At 40.6% G+C, this 22,099-nt stretch overlaps 4 protein-coding genes across 6 annotated transcripts in view; 2 read left to right on the top strand and 2 right to left on the bottom strand.

Annotated features, from left to right (window-relative positions):
• Positions 1-12,712, top strand: part of LOC100884089 (interleukin-1 receptor accessory protein-like 1-B) — a 115,906-nt gene extending 103,194 nt beyond the window's left edge. Inside the window, exons 6-7 of the mRNA XM_076536876.1 lie at positions 4,074-4,211; positions 5,385-12,712. Of these exons, the coding sequence (XP_076392991.1) occupies positions 4,074-4,211; positions 5,385-5,806 (560 nt within the window). The 3' untranslated portion in view covers positions 5,807-12,712. The remainder of the gene's footprint in view (positions 1-4,073; positions 4,212-5,384) is intronic.
• LOC143263906 (T-cell immunomodulatory protein-like) lies at positions 6,380-18,307 on the top strand. The gene is made up of 4 exons (XM_012298874.2): positions 6,380-6,518; positions 15,971-16,107; positions 16,353-17,875; positions 17,935-18,307. Exons 3-4 carry the CDS (start codon positions 16,358-16,360, stop codon positions 18,196-18,198), a joined length of 1,782 nt encoding a protein of 593 aa, XP_012154264.1. The 5' UTR covers positions 6,380-6,518; positions 15,971-16,107; positions 16,353-16,357; the 3' UTR covers positions 18,199-18,307.
• Positions 7,703-15,521, bottom strand: LOC100874684 (putative multidrug resistance-associated protein lethal(2)03659). Of its 3 annotated transcripts, XM_076536845.1 has the most exons (17): positions 15,380-15,500; positions 14,669-14,830; positions 13,844-13,960; positions 13,119-13,421; positions 12,934-13,041; positions 12,285-12,709; positions 12,064-12,220; positions 11,805-12,007; positions 11,360-11,745; positions 11,081-11,295; positions 10,806-11,024; positions 10,549-10,729; positions 10,314-10,490; positions 9,798-10,254; positions 9,346-9,715; positions 8,588-9,284; positions 7,703-8,517 (listed from the first exon to the last, which is right to left on the bottom strand). In XM_076536845.1, the coding sequence occupies exons 3-17, from the start codon at positions 13,918-13,920 to the stop codon at positions 8,374-8,376; spliced, it is 4,119 nt and encodes a 1,372-aa protein (XP_076392960.1). In that variant the 5' UTR covers positions 13,921-13,960; positions 14,669-14,830; positions 15,380-15,500; the 3' UTR covers positions 7,703-8,373. The 3 variants fall into 3 exon arrangements, with proteins under 3 accessions (XP_076392960.1, XP_076392959.1, XP_003699343.2); XM_076536844.1 differs by lacking the exon at positions 14,669-14,830 and having other exon boundaries at positions 15,380-15,521; XM_003699295.3 differs by lacking the exons at positions 12,934-13,041; positions 14,669-14,830 and having other exon boundaries at positions 15,380-15,521.
• Positions 18,308-18,445: 138 nt separating the features above from the next.
• Cdk5 (cyclin-dependent kinase 5) lies at positions 18,446-20,677 on the bottom strand. Its single transcript, XM_012298960.2, has 7 exons — positions 20,407-20,677; positions 20,152-20,240; positions 19,885-20,078; positions 19,689-19,776; positions 19,439-19,610; positions 19,169-19,380; positions 18,446-18,778 (listed from the first exon to the last, which is right to left on the bottom strand). The coding sequence occupies exons 1-7, from the start codon at positions 20,441-20,443 to the stop codon at positions 18,671-18,673; spliced, it is 900 nt and encodes a 299-aa protein (XP_012154350.1). The 5' UTR covers positions 20,444-20,677; the 3' UTR covers positions 18,446-18,670.
• Between the last annotated feature and the right edge of the window lie 1,422 nt (positions 20,678-22,099).

The following is a 22,099-nucleotide window of genomic DNA, read 5'->3' on the forward strand; positions in this document are numbered from 1 at the left end:
ATAACGCGAATTTAAGCTTACTGCAGTTCGATGAATATTGTGGAATTTAAATATAATTTTGTCCAAAAAAAAATAGTGTATTGGCTGAAAGCTTGCAGTGTATTTTTCAGACACTGTTCATATATTTTGCATGCTGGGGAATTTCAAGGTTAAAGAATTTATCAAATGTCTGCTGTCATTAAATTTAATACCTGTCTCACTTAACACAGTTTCCAATAAAATGTGGTTAAAATAAGCTTGACTATGTGTGACTCAAGGTTAATAACTGCCAGCCTAACTTGACCTAACCTAAACTATCACAACTGCAAATAAGATGTAGCTAACCTAAGTTTGACTGAAGGTGACTAAGATCCTTGACTTCCAACTTAACCTAACCTAACCTAAACTATCACAAGTGCAAATAAGATGTAGCTAACCTAAGTTTGACTGAAGGTGACTAAGATCCTTGACTTCCAACTTAACCTAACCTAAGCTAAACTATCACAATTGCAAATAAAATGTAGCTAACCCAAGTTTGACTGAAGGTGACTAAGATCCTTGACTTCCAGCTTAACCTAACTTAACCTAAACTATCACAATTGTAAATAAAATGCGGTTAACCTAAGTTTGACCCAAAGTAACATAAGACCCTGAACAAATTTTCGCTGAGGTTCTTAAAAATAGTCCAAGGGTATTAAACGACAAAAATGAAGCTCCCAGCCGGTCAACAGGTGAACAAAGAGAAAAGTATCTCCATGAAACGTTAATGGGAGACGTCGTCGGGCCGGTGGTTCCAAGAATCCTCGGTAATCGTGGTAATTTTCTAGCTTCCGTATACGGGGCTGGTGCTCGCGGCACTCGATGTAACCCCATCGACGAGATCTCGTCGTTCGCATAGCACGCGGCCTATCCTTCTGTAACAGGCTATGGTTTACACGTGTAACTCGCGTCTACTCGCGATTTATCGACCTCCTTCATTTTTTCCGCCTGCGTAGGGAATTGAAGATACGGAAAGATACCTTTCGCAGGGAGAGCATCGTTCGAATAATTAGCATATTTCAAGAATTTGTATCCATAACGATTATTGTATATAATGTGAATTGGTAAACAGGGGTTGCTTCTCAAGATCGAGTGTACTTATTAGTTTTTCTATGATTTTCTCTAAAATTGTTCTCTCGACAATTTATCTGCAAGAATATTTTCTGCCCCTTACCAGTATCGTTAAAAATCCCAAGACGAAGGAAAACATTCCAACATCGTAAACTGAAACAAACGATTAAAAAAGAGATTAATGAGGGTCGCGTTCCCGGAAGAAGCAGCGAAAACATAGATAACGATAGTTTTTCGTTGACAAGGTTCGGCAAATAGTCGTAGCTTCCTATTTACGAAAAGGGAGCGATAAAAATGTGCGGCAGCCTCGTCCCCGAGGTTTCTCTCTGTTTGTAGGCCGCCGGTTTCTACTCGAGAGCGTGTTCGCGATGACTTTTCAGCGAAGCTATCGCGAATTCCACGCCGGGTACGAAGCGAAGTGAAAGTGGCCGATTGTTTGTGGAACGATTCCACGTTGCCTCGAATAAGGGAGAGTCGGTCACGAGTTATGCGAATTCGCGTAAACCATTAGTCCCTTCTCTCGTGTACACGGTGTCGCGAACACGGGGTACCAGGTGCGCCGGTTAATAATTCCAAGGATATATTTCACGAAAGATGTTTAGATGCAGGGTTATATTCTTGGTCTGAAGTCTTATGCTATTTTGTTTCGGTTGAATTAAGAATTATTAACCTCCTGCAGTATTTTGACGAGTCTGACTCGTGACGCACTCGTGATAGACCCTTGACGCACTCATGACGCACTTATGACGCCTCCTTGACGCACGGATGACGCACTCTTGGATCAATCGTGACGCACCGATGACGCACTCGGATCACTCATGACGCACCGATGACGCACTCTTGAATCATTCGTGACGCACCGATGACGCACTCTTGGATCATTCGTGACGCACCGATGACGCACTCTTGGATCATTCGTGACGCACCGATGACGCACTCTTGGATCACTCGTGACGCACCGATGACGCACTCTTGGATCACTCGTGACGCACCGATGACGCACTCTTGGATCATTCGTGACGCACCGATGACGCACTCTTGGATCACTCGTGACGCACCGATGACGCACTCTTGGATCACTCGTGACGCACCGATGACGCACCAATTATAAATTCGTGACGCACCCTTGACGCACCAATTACGAATTCGTGACGCACCCTTGACGCACCCATTACGAATTCGTGACGCACCCTTGACGCACCAATTATAAATTCGTGACGCACCCTTGACGCACCAATTATAAATTCGTGACGCACTCTTGACGCACCAATTACGAATTCGTGACGCACCCTTGACGCACCAATTACGAATTCGTGACGCACCCTTGACGCACCAATTATAAATTCATAACGCACCCTTGACGCACCAATTATGAATGAATGACGCAGCCTTGACTCACCAATGATGGATTTATGACGCACCAATGACGCACTTATATCACAACCTTGATGCGCCCTTGACGCACCCTTGACACTTATGACGCAAACGTAATATATCAGTAATGCACTCGTGACGCACCCTTGACGCACCTTGACGCACGTAATGCACCAGTGATGCACTCGTGACGCACCCTCGACGCACTCGCGACGCACACGTGACACACTCCTGACGCACTTCAGCTGTGATCAATTTTCCTCGAATTTTTCATTAGCGTCAATTTGGAGTTCAATTATAATTTGCAAAGTCAACGCACAATACCAAATTGGCATAACATTTCAACTTCCCCCGTCTGTTTTAATATTGCGGCCGCGATTAGTTAGTTCGACGCACCTGACAAATCACAGCGCAAGGGGTTAACCGGAGCACCTGCTACAATTTCTACGATTTTGCTGGGCAATATTTTATGTATCAGGAACGTCGACGATTAAGATGTCGAGAAACGATGAGTGGTTTCTCGAAGTGTGAACAATTTTTTGGGAGGACAGTTTTAAGAGACAGGAAAATATGGGATGTATCATAGTAATTGTTCTGACAAATAAATCATAGGGCAAGGATTTAGTAAAGTAGTGTCTATGATGTGCGGCGCTAAATATTGTCTTCTCACCCTCGACACAGCGTGTCTCATTGTAAACCGCGTAGTACGGTGAGCAAATTTTTGGGAGGACAATTTGAAGAGACGTATAGCTAGCTGTGTATCTTTAGTACAGCATTTTGTCTCAAATTTAAATTTTCGTGAAGAAGAAATTGAGAAAATAGAGAGCCGCGCAAAAATGCGACGTAAGATTTTTACTCGGAATAAGTCATTCCCTCGCAATTATTTCGACCGATGAATTTTCCCTTAAAAAGGTTGATCTCGGTTTCGCGTTTTCTTTGGTACTCGTTGTTACGCGTAATTGTCGCGGCACAATTACATCCGAGCGGATTAGATTCCTTTGCCGGAGCGAAGCGGTAAATTACGCGGTTAAACGGAAACTCGTTTGCAGCGGCGTTCTGAGACGGTGTCTGATCGGTGGACACTACTAATAGCCTTAATTAACTTTTCCGTGTAAACAGTCGTTCTTTCTCCGCTGAATCCATTATTCCCAGAAGAAGCTATCCAAATACTCTGTACGGTCTTCGAGTATACTCTGCATGCTTCGAATGTACTCTGCAAGTTTCAGTGTACCCTGCAAGCTTCGAATGTACCCTTCAAGCTTCAAATGTATCCTTCAAGCTTCAAATGTACCCTGCAAGTTTCAAATGTGCCCCGCATCGAGCAAACTTAAAAAAGTAACAGTGATCAGAGGATTACACTAGTTCTCAAAAATCAACCCTTTGTTAACCTTGTTAATATTTTGAAAAGATTGAAGGTCTCTATTATCCCCGTCACACTATTTATACGTGACATGGGTAGATTTAAAGCATACCTAACAGCGTTGAAGCGAGCAGTGAGTCACCTTTCTAACTCGAAGTAATCGCGGTCACCTTTTATTCTCGAAATATGCTCGATGAGTAGAAAGGAGAACGGAGAAAAGGCACGCGGGTAACGTGATCATGAATTGCAGACGGCAAGGAATGCGACGCTTTGGTGTGCTACCACGAGAAGGATTCCAATCTGGTCATCGGTATAGTGATACCCACCCTAGAATCGAGGCATCGTTACAAGTGCACGTCGTTGGAGCTCTCTCAGCTGAATCAAAACTGTAAGTCCAAAATTTAACGACCTTAAAATAATCGATTAAACGAGTAATCGTCGAAGGATATTCGATGAGTGGAAAGAAAAGCAAAACGACCGCAATTATTACTGGGAATATGGGCGAAAGTTAGCAACCATCTAGTTTCGCATCCAATCCGCATCTCATGAATATCAACGCTGATAACGGCTGCCCGCAAAATATTCAGACGCTAATTTCCTTCTAATTGGCGGGACAAAATTGGCCCGTGTAGAGATTTTATTCATGTAAATTGCGGGAGAGTCTTTGTCATCAGTACAGTATTCTCTTCGTAAATGTTAAAACTTCGGGTCTCGATTGTAACATTTATGGAATAGGTACTACATTCTTTGTAGCGAGCCGAACATAGAAAAAGACAAAGAGGGACTGAGGTTCGGCGAACGTGAAAGACTCGTGCGTGTTCTGTCTTTTAAATTCAAAAATCAAAATTCTTTATTTTTGCTTTTCGCGAATGAAGCTTTGATTATCGTATTCGTCCCGTTTTTGTGATTAAAATGCTACCAAACACGGTATAATTAAAATCATAGTTACTTGTATAGCAAGCCGTTAGGAGGAATTCTCTGCCGTAAATGTAAAGTTTGCCGTAAGTGTGAAAGCCCGAAACTTTTATGGCTTGCTACATAAGTAATTACGATCGTGATCATATCGCGTTTGGTGTCATTTTAATCAGAAAAACGAGACAAAGATGGTAAAAGTTCCATTGACGAAAAAGCAAAAATAAAGAATTTTGATTTTTTAATTTAAAAGACAGAACACGCACGAGTCTTTCGTGTTTGCCGAACGCTTCAACCTTCTGCCTCTCTTTCTTTCCCATTCGCCGTCCTCTTTCATGTTAAAAACTTGAATCACTCGTTACACACGCAATTGTTAACGTAATTATATCATGTCTGGTGTCATTTTAATCAGGAAAACTAGACAAATACGACAGTAAAAGTTTCATGAAAAAATAGTAAGAAATAAGAAAGTTGCAATCTTTCCTTTGCTTGTATGTGTCTCACCGATATTCGATCCTCGTCGTTTCAACGACTGATCGTGTTTCTTGACTGATATCGAGGGGATCCCCCCAGTAGTGAGAATAAAATTTTTACGGAGAGAATTCGCACTTCCCTCGCAAAATTTGTACTAAAAGAAAATATTTTGCAGGGGGATTGGAGATCGGACCGCACGTCGCAGCGAGTCGAAGGGTCATCGTCGTCCTCAGCCCCGACTCGCTAGGCAACGCCTGGAACGAGAGCACTGTAGGTGCCGTCCTCAAACAACTGTCCTTCTCCGTGCGAACGATAGTCATCGTCACGAAGAAGCTGCCTAACGCGACCACGATCGCGAAGAGATCGACTCGGGGCTGCGAGGAGCCCTCGCTCGACCGCCTCACCATTTTGAAATGGAACGAGAACGTTCCCGCGTCCGGCGGGAAGAAGTTCTGGTACAAACTTCGATTGGCGATGCCGCCCGTTCGGCCAATCAGCTCCGAAAACTGCCAGTCCGTCGCCATGATCGTGCAGGCGAACGGGAAATGCGGACAACAGAAGGCTCGGTCGCGGGAGAGCCTCGAGGTCCTCGTTTAATTCGAAAACCAACGGGAAAGTCCTGTGGGAAGTTTGAATTTTCGCGCGCAAATTGACCGCTGCTTGAAACAGTTACGGTGTTTTATAAACGGTCGCGAGAGAGCCTCGAGGTTCTCGTTTAAACATTCTCCGAACGGGGAAGTTTGAAACGTTTGAATTTTCGCGCGCAAATTGACCGCTGCTTGAAACAGTTACGGCGTTTTATAAACGCATGCGATGACTGCCACATCACTCACAAATGAGTGACACTTAAATTGATACTTAAGTTATTGATAGAACTTGTGTATTTGTTAAAAATGCACTTTCCCAATGAAAAATTCTCGCGTTAATAAATCTGTGAAAATAAATTAATTACATAGATCTGTAGAAAATAAATGTAATAATATATTGTGAAAGTATTTGGAAACATTTATACAAGATGTAATTGAAAATTAGGGTGGCAGTCAGCGTGATAAGGTTTAAATATTCCCGCGCTCTGTGAGTAGTTCGATAGTCGAGCGCGGTTCGAGAACCGCAAGTGTCATGGCCGCCGACGCGCGTTATCGTTCGAAGTTCGTTCGAACCGGCGTTTCGCGTTTACTCGTATGCATTTTAACCGCGAAACGTAATTTTATACGATAATTGGTGTCTCATTGTGTCTCGGTGGCCGAGTTTGAAAGAATCTCGCATCGAAACGGAAGAGAATTCGAACGAAGCATCATAACCTCGACAGGTAATTTCGATCGAATGTTTTACGCGAAATGATCGGACGCGATATAAAAATACGGTAAAATAGCTTGCGTTCCCGTGCGTCTCGTGACGTTTAAGAATGTTCGAGAACCGCTTTTAGATGCGTGTCTTTGATCTGGTTACTGACGAACCGCCATTGCGCGACGAAACGCTTGTAAAAGACTTTATTGTAGCATAATAAAGGTGCGCGACGCCAATCCGTTTCCTGTCGAATCTCACACGCGATTTCTCGCAGCTGACAGCCAGAAATGCGTTCTCGAGGCAGCTAATTATTTCAGTTGTACAATCGAGCATTCGCGAAATTCGAAAAATGGAAACGGCCAATGCGCAGTCTTCCTTCTCGCGAGCACGTTTCGAGCGCAGCGATATCTCGTTGCCAGTGTGACGTCATCGATCGTTGCGAGCGAGTGTCTCTCTGTATATACGGTGCTCTCACCTTATTTATTTAGCTAGTATTATTTATATCTTTTTATAAATTTTTTTTAGATTTGCACAGTTTCCTTTCCTAATTTTACGAATGCGTGCATAAAGAATGAACGTAAATGTTTTATAATGTTTTGTATATACGTGTAAAGGGAAAAAGGATATCGTATCTATGTGTATACATACATGTATCAGTTTTTATACCGTTATTTAAAGGTGTTACTATTGCATAGACTTAGAGAATTGTATCCGGCGAGTATAACATCCTGTAATTCTAACTCTAATCCTAGCGTGTAATTATCTGTAACCACGTTGTAACCTAGCCGTTATATAATTGTATTTTAGGTGTTACAGACGGATCGTTGAGCTTAATTTTTAACGTATAGTAATCTCTCTTTACTGTCAGTATTACGATACACTAGTGTACTTGTCTCGCGAGAATGTGTTTGGGCAATTGGTCCCGGGCAATTGTTGCGAGCCGAGTAAGCAGAGTATAGACATAGGAGGTATACTTTAACGATAGATGCACGCAAGTTTCTCTTTTTTTTATACTTTGTATAGTCGCGAAATCGGTTAGCATTTTAAACGTGTCTGTGCGTTTCACAAGGCTCGATATACCAAATAAAAAAGACAAAAAAAAATCAGATCTGTTTCTCCTCGCGTCGAGACATTGTTCGTTAATAAACGAGAATATTTATATTTCCAGAAAGCGTTTTCTTTTGACCTTGAAAGAAAGACGAGGCGTTAGCAAGATAAATTCTCTGCATTTATATTTTTCATTTACAATAATTAAATTACATAGGCACTTGTACATAAGGCAATTGTTTTTTTTTTTCTACAAACAGTTATGCTTGTACGACAAATATGAATGATTTATGAATTTTGAAGCTTGCACTGTTTGCAAACTACCGTTTGCACTGACAACGCTATCGTTAGCTTTGCTTTACGTAACAGATACAATGTACCTAACGTAAGACCGAGCAAACGATGCGATACAAACAAGATTTCTAATTCTTTCAACGATTATGTACACAAGATCAAGTACAATCTTCGATGTTTAATAAAATTGTTACCGATATCTACTTGTAAAGGCATCCGCCTCATACTCGCATAGCACCAACACGAGAACAAGAAAGACGCGTATAAACATCTCCAAAATCACTTAACAGCGAGGTAAAGTTATCCCTACTTGTGGCACGGCGCAAAAAACAAAATGACGCCTCTTTAAGGAGTTTTATCGACGAAACGTCGTCGAGATATAAAGTGATTTCATTCACAAAAATCGATAATACTGTATCCACGAAAGCGGAAGGACTTTCGCTTAGCTAAAGTTCGATTATCGTACAAAAAGATTATCGACAGACCTACAAAATTTAACCTATAATGCAGAGTCCAAGAAATGCGTTTGAAAGTCATTAGAGGGCAGTGGATGTACGGTTCTCGTAAGTCTGGCGGGCTACTTCTCTCAGGACTTCCGCCGTGGCGGGTCCAGTCTCGTTTATCATGCTCTTCAAGTATCCTGAACTCTTCTGTATCAAAATGTGTGGGGCGTCGAACTCCTAAGATGAGAAATTGTATTAGAGACATACTCGCGTACTGAAGAACACTTTGCTCTTGCTCTGAACTTACCACAGCACTACCGGCGTCCATCACCAGTATGCGATCGCTGTCCATGACGGTGTTGAGACGATGAGCGATGGTCAGCACCGTGCACTTAGCAAACTTCTGGCGGATCGTCTTCTGGATGAGCTCGTCCGTTCGCGGATCGACGTTCGCCGTAGCTTCGTCGAGGATAAGTATCGGATTGTTCTTGACGATGGCTCGTGCCAAGCAAACCAGCTGACGCTGTCCGACGCTCAAGTTAGAGCCACCTTCGTTGATGTGAGCGTCCAGACCCATCTCCTTAAGCTCCACCTCGCTCAAGGCTTGCCAGAGCACGTCGTCGTTGTAGTTGTCGAAGGGGTCTAGATTCTTTCTTAAAGAACCCGAGAAGAGGAATGGTTCTTGAGGAATTATGCTGATCTTGGACCGCAGATCGTGCAGACCGATCTCTATGATGTTCACGCCGTCGATCTCGATGGCACCCTCGAGGAACGCGAAGCGGAAGATCGCTGAGATTAAGGAGGACTTTCCGGCGCCGGTTCTGCCGACGATTCCTATCTTCTCTTGAGGGTAGACTATGAAGTTCAGATCCTTCAGTACGGGAGCTTCCGCAGGGTCGTAGCGCAGCGCCACGTTTTTGAATTCTATTTTACCCTCCTCTGGCCAGGTCTCCCTGGGTTTCTTGTCAGGTGCGCTCTCTAGCGGAGGCTCGCTCTCCACGTTGCTAAAACAGTAGCTCGGTTAAGGAACCGTTGAAATGTGGTGTAATTTCACCTGTAACTCACCTGTACTCCAGCACACGCTCGACGGACGTCATCTGATTCTCTAGCTCGGTACTTTGTCGCATACCCCATTGAAACATACCCGTCAAGCCTATACTTTGCGTGATGGCGAGTCCAACACTACCGCCCTCCGTAGAAGTAGCGTCGAACATTACTAAGAAACTCATAGTGACCAAGCCGATGTAGATGACGCAGAAGAAGTCCAGCCAGAACGCAAACGCTCTTGAAGACGCTATGAATACGTACCACGTCGACGAGTGCAAGTCTTGATGTTGATCGAACTCCTTCGTGAGGATTTCTTGCGCTCCGAACGCTCTTATCGTCGGTAATCCTTGCAGTGTTGCGCTGAGATGCGCGAACACCGGCGAACGAGCTACAAACAACGACCCCAGTTATAATTGCTTGCTTTCTTCTTAAAAATCAAGAAATACTAGAATAAATTTGTGGGAACTTACTGACTCCTTCGAGACGCTTCACGCTGCGACTGGTGGCCAGATAGAAAACCCGAATGTAGAAGAAAATTACTCCTATGATCACGGTAGGTATCATAAGCCACGGATTGGCTATACCGACCACGATTATAATACCGCACAGAGATAAGCCAATTTGTACGCAATCGATTAGCGCCATTGGCAGCACCTCGTCTACCGCTCCCATGTCCTTCGAGAATCTATTTAATACACGCCCCGACGTGTTGGTGTTGAAGAAACGCATAGTGGCGCGACTGATGCATTGGAACATGCGGTCGTGCAGTCTGGTAGACGCTTTCATGCACGCCGAGAAGAAGGAGAATGAACGTGTTAAGGTGATGATGACGGTCAGCAGGATTAGAGCGCTGTACAGGTACATGCAAATCTCGCGGCTAATGGGTCCCTTCCAATCTTCTACCAGGCCGTCCTCCGTTTCATTTACCTTTACACATTTCAGATTTAAACATCTATTTCAGACTTAAAGGCGAAGCTGGTACTCACGTATTTTTCTTCCATGTTGACCCACTGGGAGATAAAGAAGTCGCTGCCGCTGGCTAATCCTTGCGCCATAACGCAGAGCAAACCAACTATAACGATCACGCACCCGTTTCCTGCTGCGAGGAAGTATCCTGAGTACACTTTGCCGGAAACTTTACCTTTCGAGCGAGTCTCGGCTACCTAATTTAACGAACACGTTCAATTTGGTTCTTAAACGACCTTGAATAAATATACTCACCTCTATTGGGTCATCCTTCTCGGCGATGCTGCTCTTCAGGGAGCTTAAAGATGAGATACTAGCATTTCGGGAAGTGCTTCTGCTAGGTGGAGCGGACCCTGACTTTTGCTCTTCGTCGTTTGGTTGATTCTCCAGGAGTCTTCCAAAGTCTATTCCCATTGAGGCGAGCTCGTCGTAAGTACTGCAAGAAAAATGCCATGAATACTATGAATTAACTTACACAAGTTAATAGTGTACATTAAAGGACAAGAATGTACCCTTCTGCCTGTATTTCGCCGTCCTTCAACACAATTATCCTATCGACGTTTCTTAAGTACTGCAGCTGATGAGTAACAATGATCCTAGTCTTTCCTCGTAAGTACTTTTCCACACATTCTTCGAACATGTGCTTTCCAACGTGAGCATCCACAGCGCTCAGTGGATCATCTAGTAAGTACATATCGGCCTCTGCGTACACTGCTCTAGCCAAGTTAATCCTGTACAAATTGACCCGTTAATACACTCATAAAATAGTTGTGTATTGTTTACGTACCTAGCGCGTTGTCCACCCGATAAGCTGATTCCTCTTTCACCAACGATCGTCTTATCACCGTACGGTAACAAACTAAAGTCTCTCTTTAATTGACACGCTCTGACCACTCGATCGTATCGATATTGATCCATTTGTCTTCCGAAGAGTATGTTCTGTCTGACGGAACCGGCGAATAACCACGGCTCTTGACTGGCGTACGCTAGTTTTCCGTTTACCTGAATGATGGTTAGGTTAGGGTAGTTAATGTTAAACGTGGTTACAGAGATGAGTGTAATATACCTGTATACTACCCGACTGTACGGGTAACTCTTTAAGTATTAAATTAAGTAAGCTGCTTTTTCCGGAACCGACTTGACCGACAACGGCGATCAACTCGCCCGGTTTCGCTTCGATGGTAATGTTCTTCAAGGTGTCCTCTTGCTCGTATGAGATCCATTTGGCAGTAGCATTTTTTATTGACATAACGTTGTCATTTTCGCAATTGTTAGTTCTTGAAGTATCGTTTACTTCTTTGTCTACAGTGATGTCATTTTTACTCTTCTCTTCGTCCTTTGATCCTGTTTTGTAATCTCCTCCTGTATTTTGTGAAATCTCCATTTCCTCGTACAACATGAATTTTTGCAAACGTTTTATGGAAACCATCAGTTCAGCCATTTGCGTTATTCCTGTAAGAACGGTCTGATTAGGTTCAATCAACTCTTATCAGTATTTATTCGATTTTTACCTTGCGGAAAATAAACAGTCATAGTTTGACGCAGAATGTTGTAGTACGCTTGTAACATGAACACTTTCTCGGCAGTTATCTTTTTACCATATAAAATGTATGCTATAATAGTAACGAAGAGGGCCATTCTTGTGGTGAACATGATGAAGGACATAATGACACCTCTGATCAAAGACATGGCTCGTATGACGCTGATTTCTCTCCTACAAACATAAACATTTAGAATAAAATAATAAGAGAATGTTTGAAAAATATATACCTTCTTGCTTTTTCGACTAAAGCGCTAAAGGGTCTCTCCCAGGTGTACATTTTGATTGCCTGAATACCGGTAATAATTTCGTTAGTTAATCGGACCCTTTCATCCGTTCTGAGAGCAGTTTTCAGCCTGAATATGGAGGACTTTTTACCCAAATATCCTAAAAGAAGATAATAATATAAAAAATATACAAGGCAAGTATCACTTTAGTATCTGAGATATACCTTGAAGAGGGATAAACAATAAGAGAATCGTAACTCCAAGAAGAGCAGGTACTTCGACTTCGGTATACATGAAATATGTAATAATTAATGTTTCTAGTGGTCCAATCCACAAATAATGTAGATGTATAATTGCTACATCAAATCTGTTAACATCGTTGGAGAGAAGATTAACTGCTTGTCCAATTGTCGTTTCTCCTAAAGCTGTTCTTGAAAGTTTCAGAGCCTTTCTGTAGATTAATGTACAACAGGCCACTCGCATTTTCATTCCCGTGTGAAGTACACCCATCATGTATGGGTGTATAACAAATATTAATGCGCCTGAACATAAGACCACACCGCCTGCATACCAGTATGCCTCATCTTTTGTTACTACGTCACTGCTGTAGTAGCTTAAAAGTCGGCTAAGGAATATTGGCTGCATCACTCTGTATATGAAACAAAAGTAAATTGTTAAAACATGTTCAATATGAATATTTGTAATGTAACAATTTTCTAATCAATGCAACTACTGCTACAATGTTAAAAGAAAGACAGCAAATCTATACATTTAGACATTTTAGAGGAGGAAATTAATGAAGCTCTACGACACAAAATATAAAGGTTGAAGGACTAGCAGATCTGGGATACACAAGGGTAAAAGGGACTTAACAATTTGGTCGTATCTTCGCTTTCATAAACTTCTGGGTCAGAAAAATTGTATGATCTCGTCTTACTGTAGTATTTGATAAGAAGACCGAGAAACAAAGGCTGTAATGATCTGAACAAACATTAAATAGATTTTTAAAATTCTATGTAAAAAATTGTAAGAGAGTATATCACAGTTTTTGTACGTACCTGAAAAAGATTTCTAAAACTGCTAAAATTAATCCATATATCGCAAACTGACAACCGAAACATTTTAGAAGAATTTTTACTAAACTGGGCTCCTTCAGTTTCTTTTTAACATCATACTTTTTATCACTGCTGGCTTTTTCTTCGTTAAGCGATTTTTGCTTCTCATATGCTTTATATTCTTTTTCCCATAATTTTGATATTTTTTTACCCACATGACCGCTTGTATGTTCTTTCAGAGGTCTGTATAAATCAGTTATTTCTAGATCCTTGCGGCAGCCTCTCCAAAATATAGGCAAGGTAAACCTGTTGATAAAAGTTAAAAAAAGCAATGTTAGAGAAATATAAAACGTTTCAGATTAATTTGATTTAAGTATAAACGTGATATAATTTTGTCTCTTCTTATCTTTATCAATGACTATACAAAATATTTCAAGGTGTATACCTTATCTTTGTTTTTAAGTAACTAATATCAATGGTAATTGATTAAAGATAAAGAAAAAATTCCTCTACAAAGTTTTACTTAAGAATACTAATAGATAACAATAAATAGATTGTAAACTTCATTTATTTACTTAGTTGGGGAATTCAAGATAATTTTTGTTCTATGTACAGAATCTTTCTTGGTATCAGATATCACAGTAATACCTATTTACTGCCTTGATTCTACGTGTCAATGACTAGCAAAAAAAAAAGGCTGAAATTTCTATGAATTTCACAACACTTACGCAAACGTTAATATACTAAGAGGATTTGCTCCTACTCGAGGATTCTTCCTTCTTTCTGCTTTTACTTTTCCATCCATGATAATTGATTATTCATTTACTAATATTTTCTACAAGTCTCTGAAACAAGATAAAAAATGATTAAAAACATGTACAATGTAAAATTTTCAATTTGCATTATTTGTAAACATAATATACATTGTTTTAGAAAGTAAAAACATGCATAAATGACACATGAAAGAAAATAAATTATATCAACTGATAAGAAAGAAGGTCTCTGCGGCACTTGTAATAATATATTTATATAATGACATCAACATATCAAGATCATAAAATCAACTTTTTCTTTTAATTTATAAGAAAATAAATTCTGTATAGCCTTATAAGATACAATAGCAGGGTAAACAATTATTTATCAATTTGAATGAAGACTACTTGTTTTGATAATTATACAAGGATAAGTTATCAAGGCAAATTCAGAAATGCAAAATGTATTCTGGAATTAAGAAGCTAATTATTGATAAACTCATAATTATCATCAGGCTATATAAATAAACTTTCTGTACATTTTATATGAAATTTTTTTGATATTTGTATCATTTTGCTTTTATAGAACTTTTCCATTGGATATTTAAAATGAGATAAGAGAATGTTTTTTATTAAAAAAAAATAATGAATACATTTTATAAAATTTTGACATGGAATATAAATATTTAATAATACAATTAGCATAATGAGATTGTTATAAAACAAAGGTCATGCTTTTAATATCATTATAATCACAGTTTTTTTATGTTAAACAAGAAAAATACATGTTAAGAAAATTACCTAATTACTACTTCTGCATACTTTTCTTTCACAGACAAAAAATGTTCAATTTCTTCTCTTATTTATGAAACGGAAATATTACGAGTTTTTCCTCAAAACACGTACTCGTTCAGTTCAAACTGAACTAACAAACTGTTGTTTAACAATAACATCGTTTTTAAACTAAAAAAATGTAACACACGAAAATTTGGCAAAAGTAATACTTGACGCGTTACAAGAATACCCGAGAATAAAATAAAATTTGTATTCAGCACTGCTTATAATAATTTACGGGTGGTAATTATGACACATATCAGAATCAAGCAATGCCTCGTACAGATGTAATCTAATCTACACGTGCTTATTTCGGGAAAGTCATTTCTACAACTCACGATTACCACGACCGGCGGATTTCACATGGATCTTTACGAGATATCATTCACGCAACAGATAAGATTCTCAATAGAGTAATAAACGAAATAAATTCGAACTGTACGAGAACGAGCGAAATACATAATTTAAAGTTTCGCGAATACCGTTCGACATCTCGAATCCATCGCCAGTAGTGATTCATCGATTAATGAAATCGTATTTAACAGATCTGTCAATCAAAGTTCGCTTGGAAATCCAAAGCGTAATAGCTTTGTCGCGAATGTCTATACATCAAAACGATAAATCAAAAATAATGAAAGAACATTTAAAAGAAATCTTGGCTTTCTTCTTGTCACTTACAATGGAAGAGGATAGACGTTTCTACTTTCCAGCACGTGAATGTTCCATCAGTTTTCGATTACTCAACAATACGTCGGATGACAGACGTCCACTTAAGTAGAAGACCGTTACTTGACTGTGCTACACTGTGCTGGACTGAACAGCGCTCCCATGTGTCATTGGTTAACCTTAAAAATTAACACGTGATACTGCCAGATATCTTTGATACACTTCCACATTCTTCTTTACTCTCGATGTTTTAACATTTTCTCATTGTGACGATCAGCACGGCATCTTCTGACGGAAAGAAGATTCATTTATCAATCCTATTTTTATGATACGTGATCTGGCACATTTAATTAGATAACCAGATAGCAAACAGATAAGAACCTGTTCGGACAAATGATCCAAATCTAATTCTAATCTAGTGGATACATCTAGCAGGTTACGATTTACGTACAATTTCAACGTATACCTATCGTCGATAAAGACACGCTCTGACGTCACGGAATACGTTGACATCACAAATTATTTTAAACATAAACATTCTGTTATTTTATGCAAAACTAACTTGAAAATCTTTCTGTCACTGAATATTTTCTTTCTTTGCAGATATGTAAATCTCCGAGGTTCTCGATGGCGCAAACACTAAGTAGAGGGCGGTGATGCGGTGGTTATGAATCAGCTGTCAAAACAGAAATGACCGAAAAAGAAGTTGGTTAAGTTGCGCGCGAGTTACTTTTACAACGGTGAGTTATTCTAAATAATATCTAGAATCTAATAAACACTGTCAACAATTAGATCATTTAAATCGTCAGCCTCCGATTTTCTGTATCGGTCAGACTCATACTTTTACTTCACAAATTTTATAGGTTAGACGCGCAGTTAATTCAATACTGAATCCCATTGTAATTAAGAATATTACATCAGTGTATAAACAGCACATCAGCAGCAGTGTCTTGAATTTCTCTTACAGGAACGTTTTCTTTCACAGATACAATGCAAGTTCTACTGATAATCCTCCACGTTTTTACGGCCGTGATCATCGTCAGATGCAATGACATTACTTCAGCGGTGTTCGGGAACGTGCTCGATGGCATGCCAGCCGCATTCGGAGACTTCAACTCCGACGAGTTGACCGACGTGTTCATGCTGCGTAAAAATGGGACCACAGTTCAGATTTTCCTGGCTGCCGAACAGGAGCCATTGTTGAGGCCCAGCTCCAACCTGAGCTGCACCTTCTCACGCCTTGTCGTAGGCGTTGTGCCTGGAGATTTTGATGGAGATGTTTTTATGGATGTACTGGTGATCACCTTTGACAAGGAAGATAAGCGGTCGTACGTTCACATACTGTGGGGTGGAGATGGTCGGCTGAATTGCACGAATGCGGATAAACCACTAATCAAAATGATCGGGCAGCCACTGGCGCTAGACTACAACGGAGACATGATAATTGACCTGTTTGGCTTAGATGACAATGGCAAAAGTATGTTCTGGGTGTTTGACCAAAGCAGGAGGCCACCAACGCGTGTACCAATGAGCTCATCCAATCATCCAACAAATTCATCCATCAGTCAGCCTCACTCTAACGCCTATTTGGATCTGAACAACGACTTTTTAGCGGACCTGGTCGTCACCACGAGCACACGCTTCGAAATTTGGCTGGGCATTGACCAAGGCTTCGACTACCGTTATTCCATCCCGTTCCCCTATGAGATATCGTTGCACAACTTCGACGGGGTGATCGGACAAGCTCTTTACTTGGACGTCGAGTTGACAGGGAAAATGGACCTGCTTCTGCCTCTTTGTTTCGACGATCAATGTACCAACAGCACGATCATGATGTACTCGAACAAGTGGCACAACCTGCAAGTGAACTTGAGGGACGGTAACAATGTGTTATGGGGCTTCGTGAAGCCCGACGGGCAACGATACACCGACACCATAACCCTTCGCGGTGGCGACTTCAACATGGACGGCTATCCAGATCTCCTAGCGACACTGAAGTCGACCGTCAGCAAGCAAAAGCGTTCTTATCTACTGGAGAACGTCGCCTGCGACTCCTGCGATGGCTTCAGTAGGAAATTCGAGGTTAAATGGCAGGCACTGAACCCTTTCCACAACGAAACAGCGATGGCGGTATTCTACGACTTCTACCAGGACGGTATCCTAGATGTTATCTTGGTGGAACTTGATAAGAGTAACAACGCGTATCGCACCGCGGCGTTCAAGAATAGTTTAGACTATGACGCGAACTTTGTCAAGGTGATGGTGCTCACCGGCCGCAATAATAGCTTGTATCCTATTTCTCCGGGTTCTTTGGGCAAGAAGAAAAGAACCTACGGAACGAATCTTCCTGGTCCGTCGATAGCCTACCGGACCACCACTCAAGACGGTAGTCCTAGGAACGCGATTGCTGCCCAGCTACCGCAGAGTGCTCACTTTTCCCTTAATTTGCCCTACACTACCTTTGGTCTGGGCAGGACGCCAAACTTTGTGGACGGTCTAACCATTGGGGTAAGCAGCTGAATGACCTTGTATCGTGATGACTATTAACCTTGTCTTTTCTTTGACAGGTCGGTGGCAAGTCCCGAGAGTGGCCGCAGATCATTCCAAACTCCCAGATGGTGGTGATACCGAACCCCATCGCTGAACCTTCAAGGTGGAAGGCGCAGTTGTTCGTGACTCCCAGCAAATTAATTTTATTGAGTGCCGCCGCGTTGACCGGAACTTGCGGTCTAATATCATTGATCATCGTCGCATTGTACTGGAAAGAAAGAAGGGAGGACAAAATCGAGAAGCTTCAAGAAGCGCACAGATTTCATTTTGACGCGATGTAAAGGTTTAAATAAGGATCCGTTGTTAGCTTTTAGTAAATGTATTTAATCGGTCGACTCGTAACTTATTTCACAAATGATAAATAAATAAATTAATTAATTGATACAGAAACGTTTTGTGACTAAACTGATGAGCAAACAAACGTACGGACGTACGTATAATTACACGCGACCACGCGCATATAATGCAATTCGATAGTTCTTTGGTTTTATACGGGGCGAATGCACCGTCCTCGGTAGAAAATCGTCGTCAATGATAAAATTGACAATTTATTGATGCCTCTTGCATTCTCATATAAAACAGGACTCGTCGTCGATTTCGCGTCACGACTGATGCATCGATTGCGAAATATACAATTATAATAATATTTATATATATATAATTTATATTATTAACAAACGATCTTTGCCGGAGTGATTTTGGTCGCTGCGCTATCCACGCGCGCTTTCGTTGGGGCCAGACTATTAAAATCCACTACTGACAACGATCGTTTTTGATGGCAGGGTTCAAATCGTTGAAGTAGGAATGCGCCATTGCTTCGTCCGCCGATAATCGTAGCGCTGGGTTGCATACCAGTAACCTCTGAAATATTATCTTTCGTTAATTACAACCATGGAATATGCTTAGGTTAGGTTGTCAAGGACATACTTGTAATATGGTTAAGTTAGGTTGTCAAGGACTTATTTATAATATGGTTAGGTTAGCTTGTCAAGGACATACTTTTAATATGGTTAAGTTAGGTTGTCAAGGACTTATTTATAATATGGTTAGGTTAGGTTGTCAAGGACATACTTTTAATATGGTTAAGTTAGGTAGTCAAGGACATATTTGTAATATGGTTAGGTTAGTTTGTCAAGGACATACTTGTAATATAGTTAAGTTAGGTAGTCAAGGACATACTTGTAATATGGTTAGGTTAGGTTGTCAAGGACATACTTGTAATATGGTTAGGTTAGTTTGTCAAGGACATACTTGTAATAAGTCTCTGCCTCTCGAATTAAGTTTCGGCGTAACTTGAGCCAATCCTTGAGCTGGAGGATACAACGGGAAGGGCTTGTAGTCGGGAAGAGTGGTGAAATCCGGCCAAGTCTCTTCGGTCGGCGTGCCGAGCATCTTGAATATTCTCTTTAGCTGATCGTCAACGTCCGAACCAGGGAACAATGGTCTGCCGGCGTTTGCTAGTTCTGCGCACGGTCGAAACGTGTGAGCGTCTTTTCCTTAGTTTCTTTTACAGGTACCTACCAGCAAATATACATCCGGCACTCCACATGTCAATGGACGTCGTGTACAGTTTCGCTCCAAAGAGAACGTCCGGAGGACGGTACCATAGCGTTACCACTTCCGCGGAGTAACATTTCACTGGAATTCCAAAGGCTCTGGCTAATCCAAAGTCAGCTAATTTCAACTCTCCATTCTAGAATTAAACAGTGCACAAATTATAATGATTAGAATTAACTGTAATCATGTAGAAATCTTAGTTTAACAGTCTTACTTTGTTAATGAGTAAATTCTGGGGCTTAAGGTCTCTATGCAATACATTTCGGCTATGACAAAATGCCAATCCACGTAACAATTGATACCTGCAAGAGACGTAATAATTTTAAGATGTTAAGATGTTAACCATACAGATGTTAAGTTCCAAGTTACATCTTGGAAAGTTCCACAAGTTCCTGAGAATCTATGCTTACAGAAAAGATTTAACGACATCCAAATCGATCTCTCCGTTCAGACTGTCAAAATACTTTTTCAAATCTTGATCACAGTGCTCGAAGACTAAAATCAGTTTTCTGTCGCTGTGCAACACGTCGTACAGTCTGACTATGTTCTTGTGTTTCAATTCTTTCAATAGACAAATCTCTCTGAGTGCGGACGATGGTACACCCTGAAGAAGAGAAAAAGGTAAGTAGAAGAATCAAGTTTAGGATAAATTACTATAGTATGTTTGATGAACTTACTTCGTCGTCTTCGTCTAATCGTACTCTCTTCAGCGCGACGATTTCGTGAGTCTCGCGATTCTTGGCTTTAAAAACGGTTCCATAAGTACCTGAAATCGAACGAATAACATTAATTTGAAACTACAGTCGTAACAAACGCATCGGTTCGGCTGTCAAAGTGTTCGAAATGCAACGTCGATTTCGTTAAGGAGACCGAGTCAAATATATCGCAGAGCTTTAAACGGACGTAAATATCGACAGAGTAGAGGCACCTACCTTCTCCTATTTTCTCGAGTTTCTCATATTTTTGCATATTTTTGGCAATCCTTCGGGCGGAATAGTCGCAGAGTGGTTAGCGCTGCACTCGAAACGATAGTGCGCAAGCTCTTCGATACCGGTGGTGCCACAACACTCATTAGCGTCATATCAATGTTGCCCGCTATTTTCGAATGCTTAGCTCTTTTAAAATTAATGCAAAATCTATATTTATTTCATACAAAACCATTCTACTTACTTCGATTTTTTATTAGGAATATATAAGGTGATCGAACTCTCGATAAAAAAGACACTGGGATAGGAGGTTAAATTTGGCTGGAAAAATTAATTTTTTGATCAGCGCCATCTAGCGGACGGGATTCGAACCTTGCTCCTGGTAGCAGGGTCACAGGAAAGCGAGGAGGTATACGGAGTTTCCCGCGCTTTTGCTCCTGCTACTCTGTGACGTCACACCAGTATATATACCATTAATTGGAAAAAATTCAATCACTGATTACTCGTTTTCTAAGCATCATTTATGAACTTTTATGATTGACAAAATTTCTCCTGTTCTTTCTGAATGATACTTGATCATTTTCGCGCACATTTGGTACGGATTTAACGAGTTATTAATATTTCTTTAACTGAGTCGATGTACAGAGCAACGCTCGCTTTCGTCAATTTTAATAAATTATTCCCAAATAAAATGTTAATAAATTCTATATGAATAGGTTCGTATTGAATCGAACTTCATTTTCCGATAATAAAAGTGGGTGAATTGTTTACAGTTGATTAGTAATTAAATATTTTCTGTTCATTAATGTGGGAATATGGCGTTTCTATATATCGTGTGGCGCATGCGCACAAGGCGGCCCGCCTTGCGTATACTTTGATCTGCGCATGCGCACAAGGTGGCCCGCCCACGCGTGTACTTTGATCTGCGCATGCGCAGTTCTGCTTGGATTCGGATACCTCTTCTACTTTTCTGTGATCCTGTTACTCCTGGTAGCCCGAGACACCCATTGACAAGATGGCGATCAAATTGCAATTTTGTTAACAAAGTTTTCAGAAATGAACAATTAATAGAACATCGTTAAGCCTAACAAAATGTTAACATATGATACACCAAAAATTACATAAAGAATCACAGATCATTTTCTGATCATAAAAGTGCATGAATTATGCTTAGGAAACGAGCAATTAATTAATAAATATCTTCATTAATTTCTACCTTGTATTAATTATTTTCGAATAAAACCTTAACAAATTTTACATGAAAAAATAGGGAATTAATCAGAGATTATTTTTTTATCATAAAAGTGCGTAAATTATAGTCACGAGAGTAGTAATTAATTAATGATTCTCTGCTATTAAATTCGTATATTGAGACGCCATGTTGGAGTAGGCGGGCGCAGTCTGAATTCAGTGCGCATGCGCGCAAATGCGCGGGAGACATTTCAGGATACCTCTTAGCTTTCCTGCGATCCTGTTACCAGGAGTAACCCCAAAACACAACCAAATGGAGCTAATTTGATTTGTACATCGATATTTCGACTAGCAAGCAAGCTTTGTAAGAAAGCAAGGAACTATTTGTATGTAGATACATTTATTTTCTGTTTGCAATCCATAGTAAACATTTATAACGGACATCAGTGCATTTTAATACCTTCTCAACTTGAACGTTCGCAGTTTATTTTACAAGATTATTATTTTC

The sequence above is a fragment of the Megachile rotundata genome, chromosome 11 (genome assembly GCF_050947335.1).
Source record: "Megachile rotundata isolate GNS110a chromosome 11, iyMegRotu1, whole genome shotgun sequence".
Taxonomy (NCBI): Eukaryota; Metazoa; Arthropoda; class Insecta; order Hymenoptera; family Megachilidae; genus Megachile; species Megachile rotundata.

Excerpts from the sequence above, each read along its gene's own strand:
- Cdk5 (XM_012298960.2), bottom strand. The coding sequence starts at position 20,443 with ATGCAAAAATATGAGAAACTCGAGAAAATAGGAGAAG. Across the intron at positions 19,381-19,438 it reads TGCCGGATGTATATTTGCTG|AACTAGCAAACGCCGGCAGA; the intron begins GTAGGTACCTGT and ends GACCGTGCGCAG. Across the intron at positions 18,779-19,168 it reads GAGGCAGAGACTTATTACAA|AGGTTACTGGTATGCAACCC; the intron begins GTATGTCCTTGA and ends ATAATATTTCAG.
- LOC100874684 (XM_076536844.1), bottom strand. The coding sequence starts at position 13,920 with ATGGATGGAAAAGTAAAAGCAGAAAGAAGGAAGAATCCTCGAGTAGGA. Across the intron at positions 12,710-12,933 it reads AGCGAAGATACGACCAAATT|AGTGATGCAGCCAATATTCC; the intron begins GTTAAGTCCCTT and ends TTTCATATACAG. Across the intron at positions 12,008-12,063 it reads TTAGTCGAAAAAGCAAGAAG|GAGAGAAATCAGCGTCATAC; the intron begins GTATATATTTTT and ends TTATGTTTGTAG.
- LOC143263906 (XM_012298874.2), top strand. The coding sequence starts at position 16,358 with ATGCAAGTTCTACTGATAATCCTCCACGTTTTTACGGCCGTGATCATC. Across the intron at positions 17,876-17,934 it reads TGGACGGTCTAACCATTGGG|GTCGGTGGCAAGTCCCGAGA; the intron begins GTAAGCAGCTGA and ends TTTCTTTGACAG.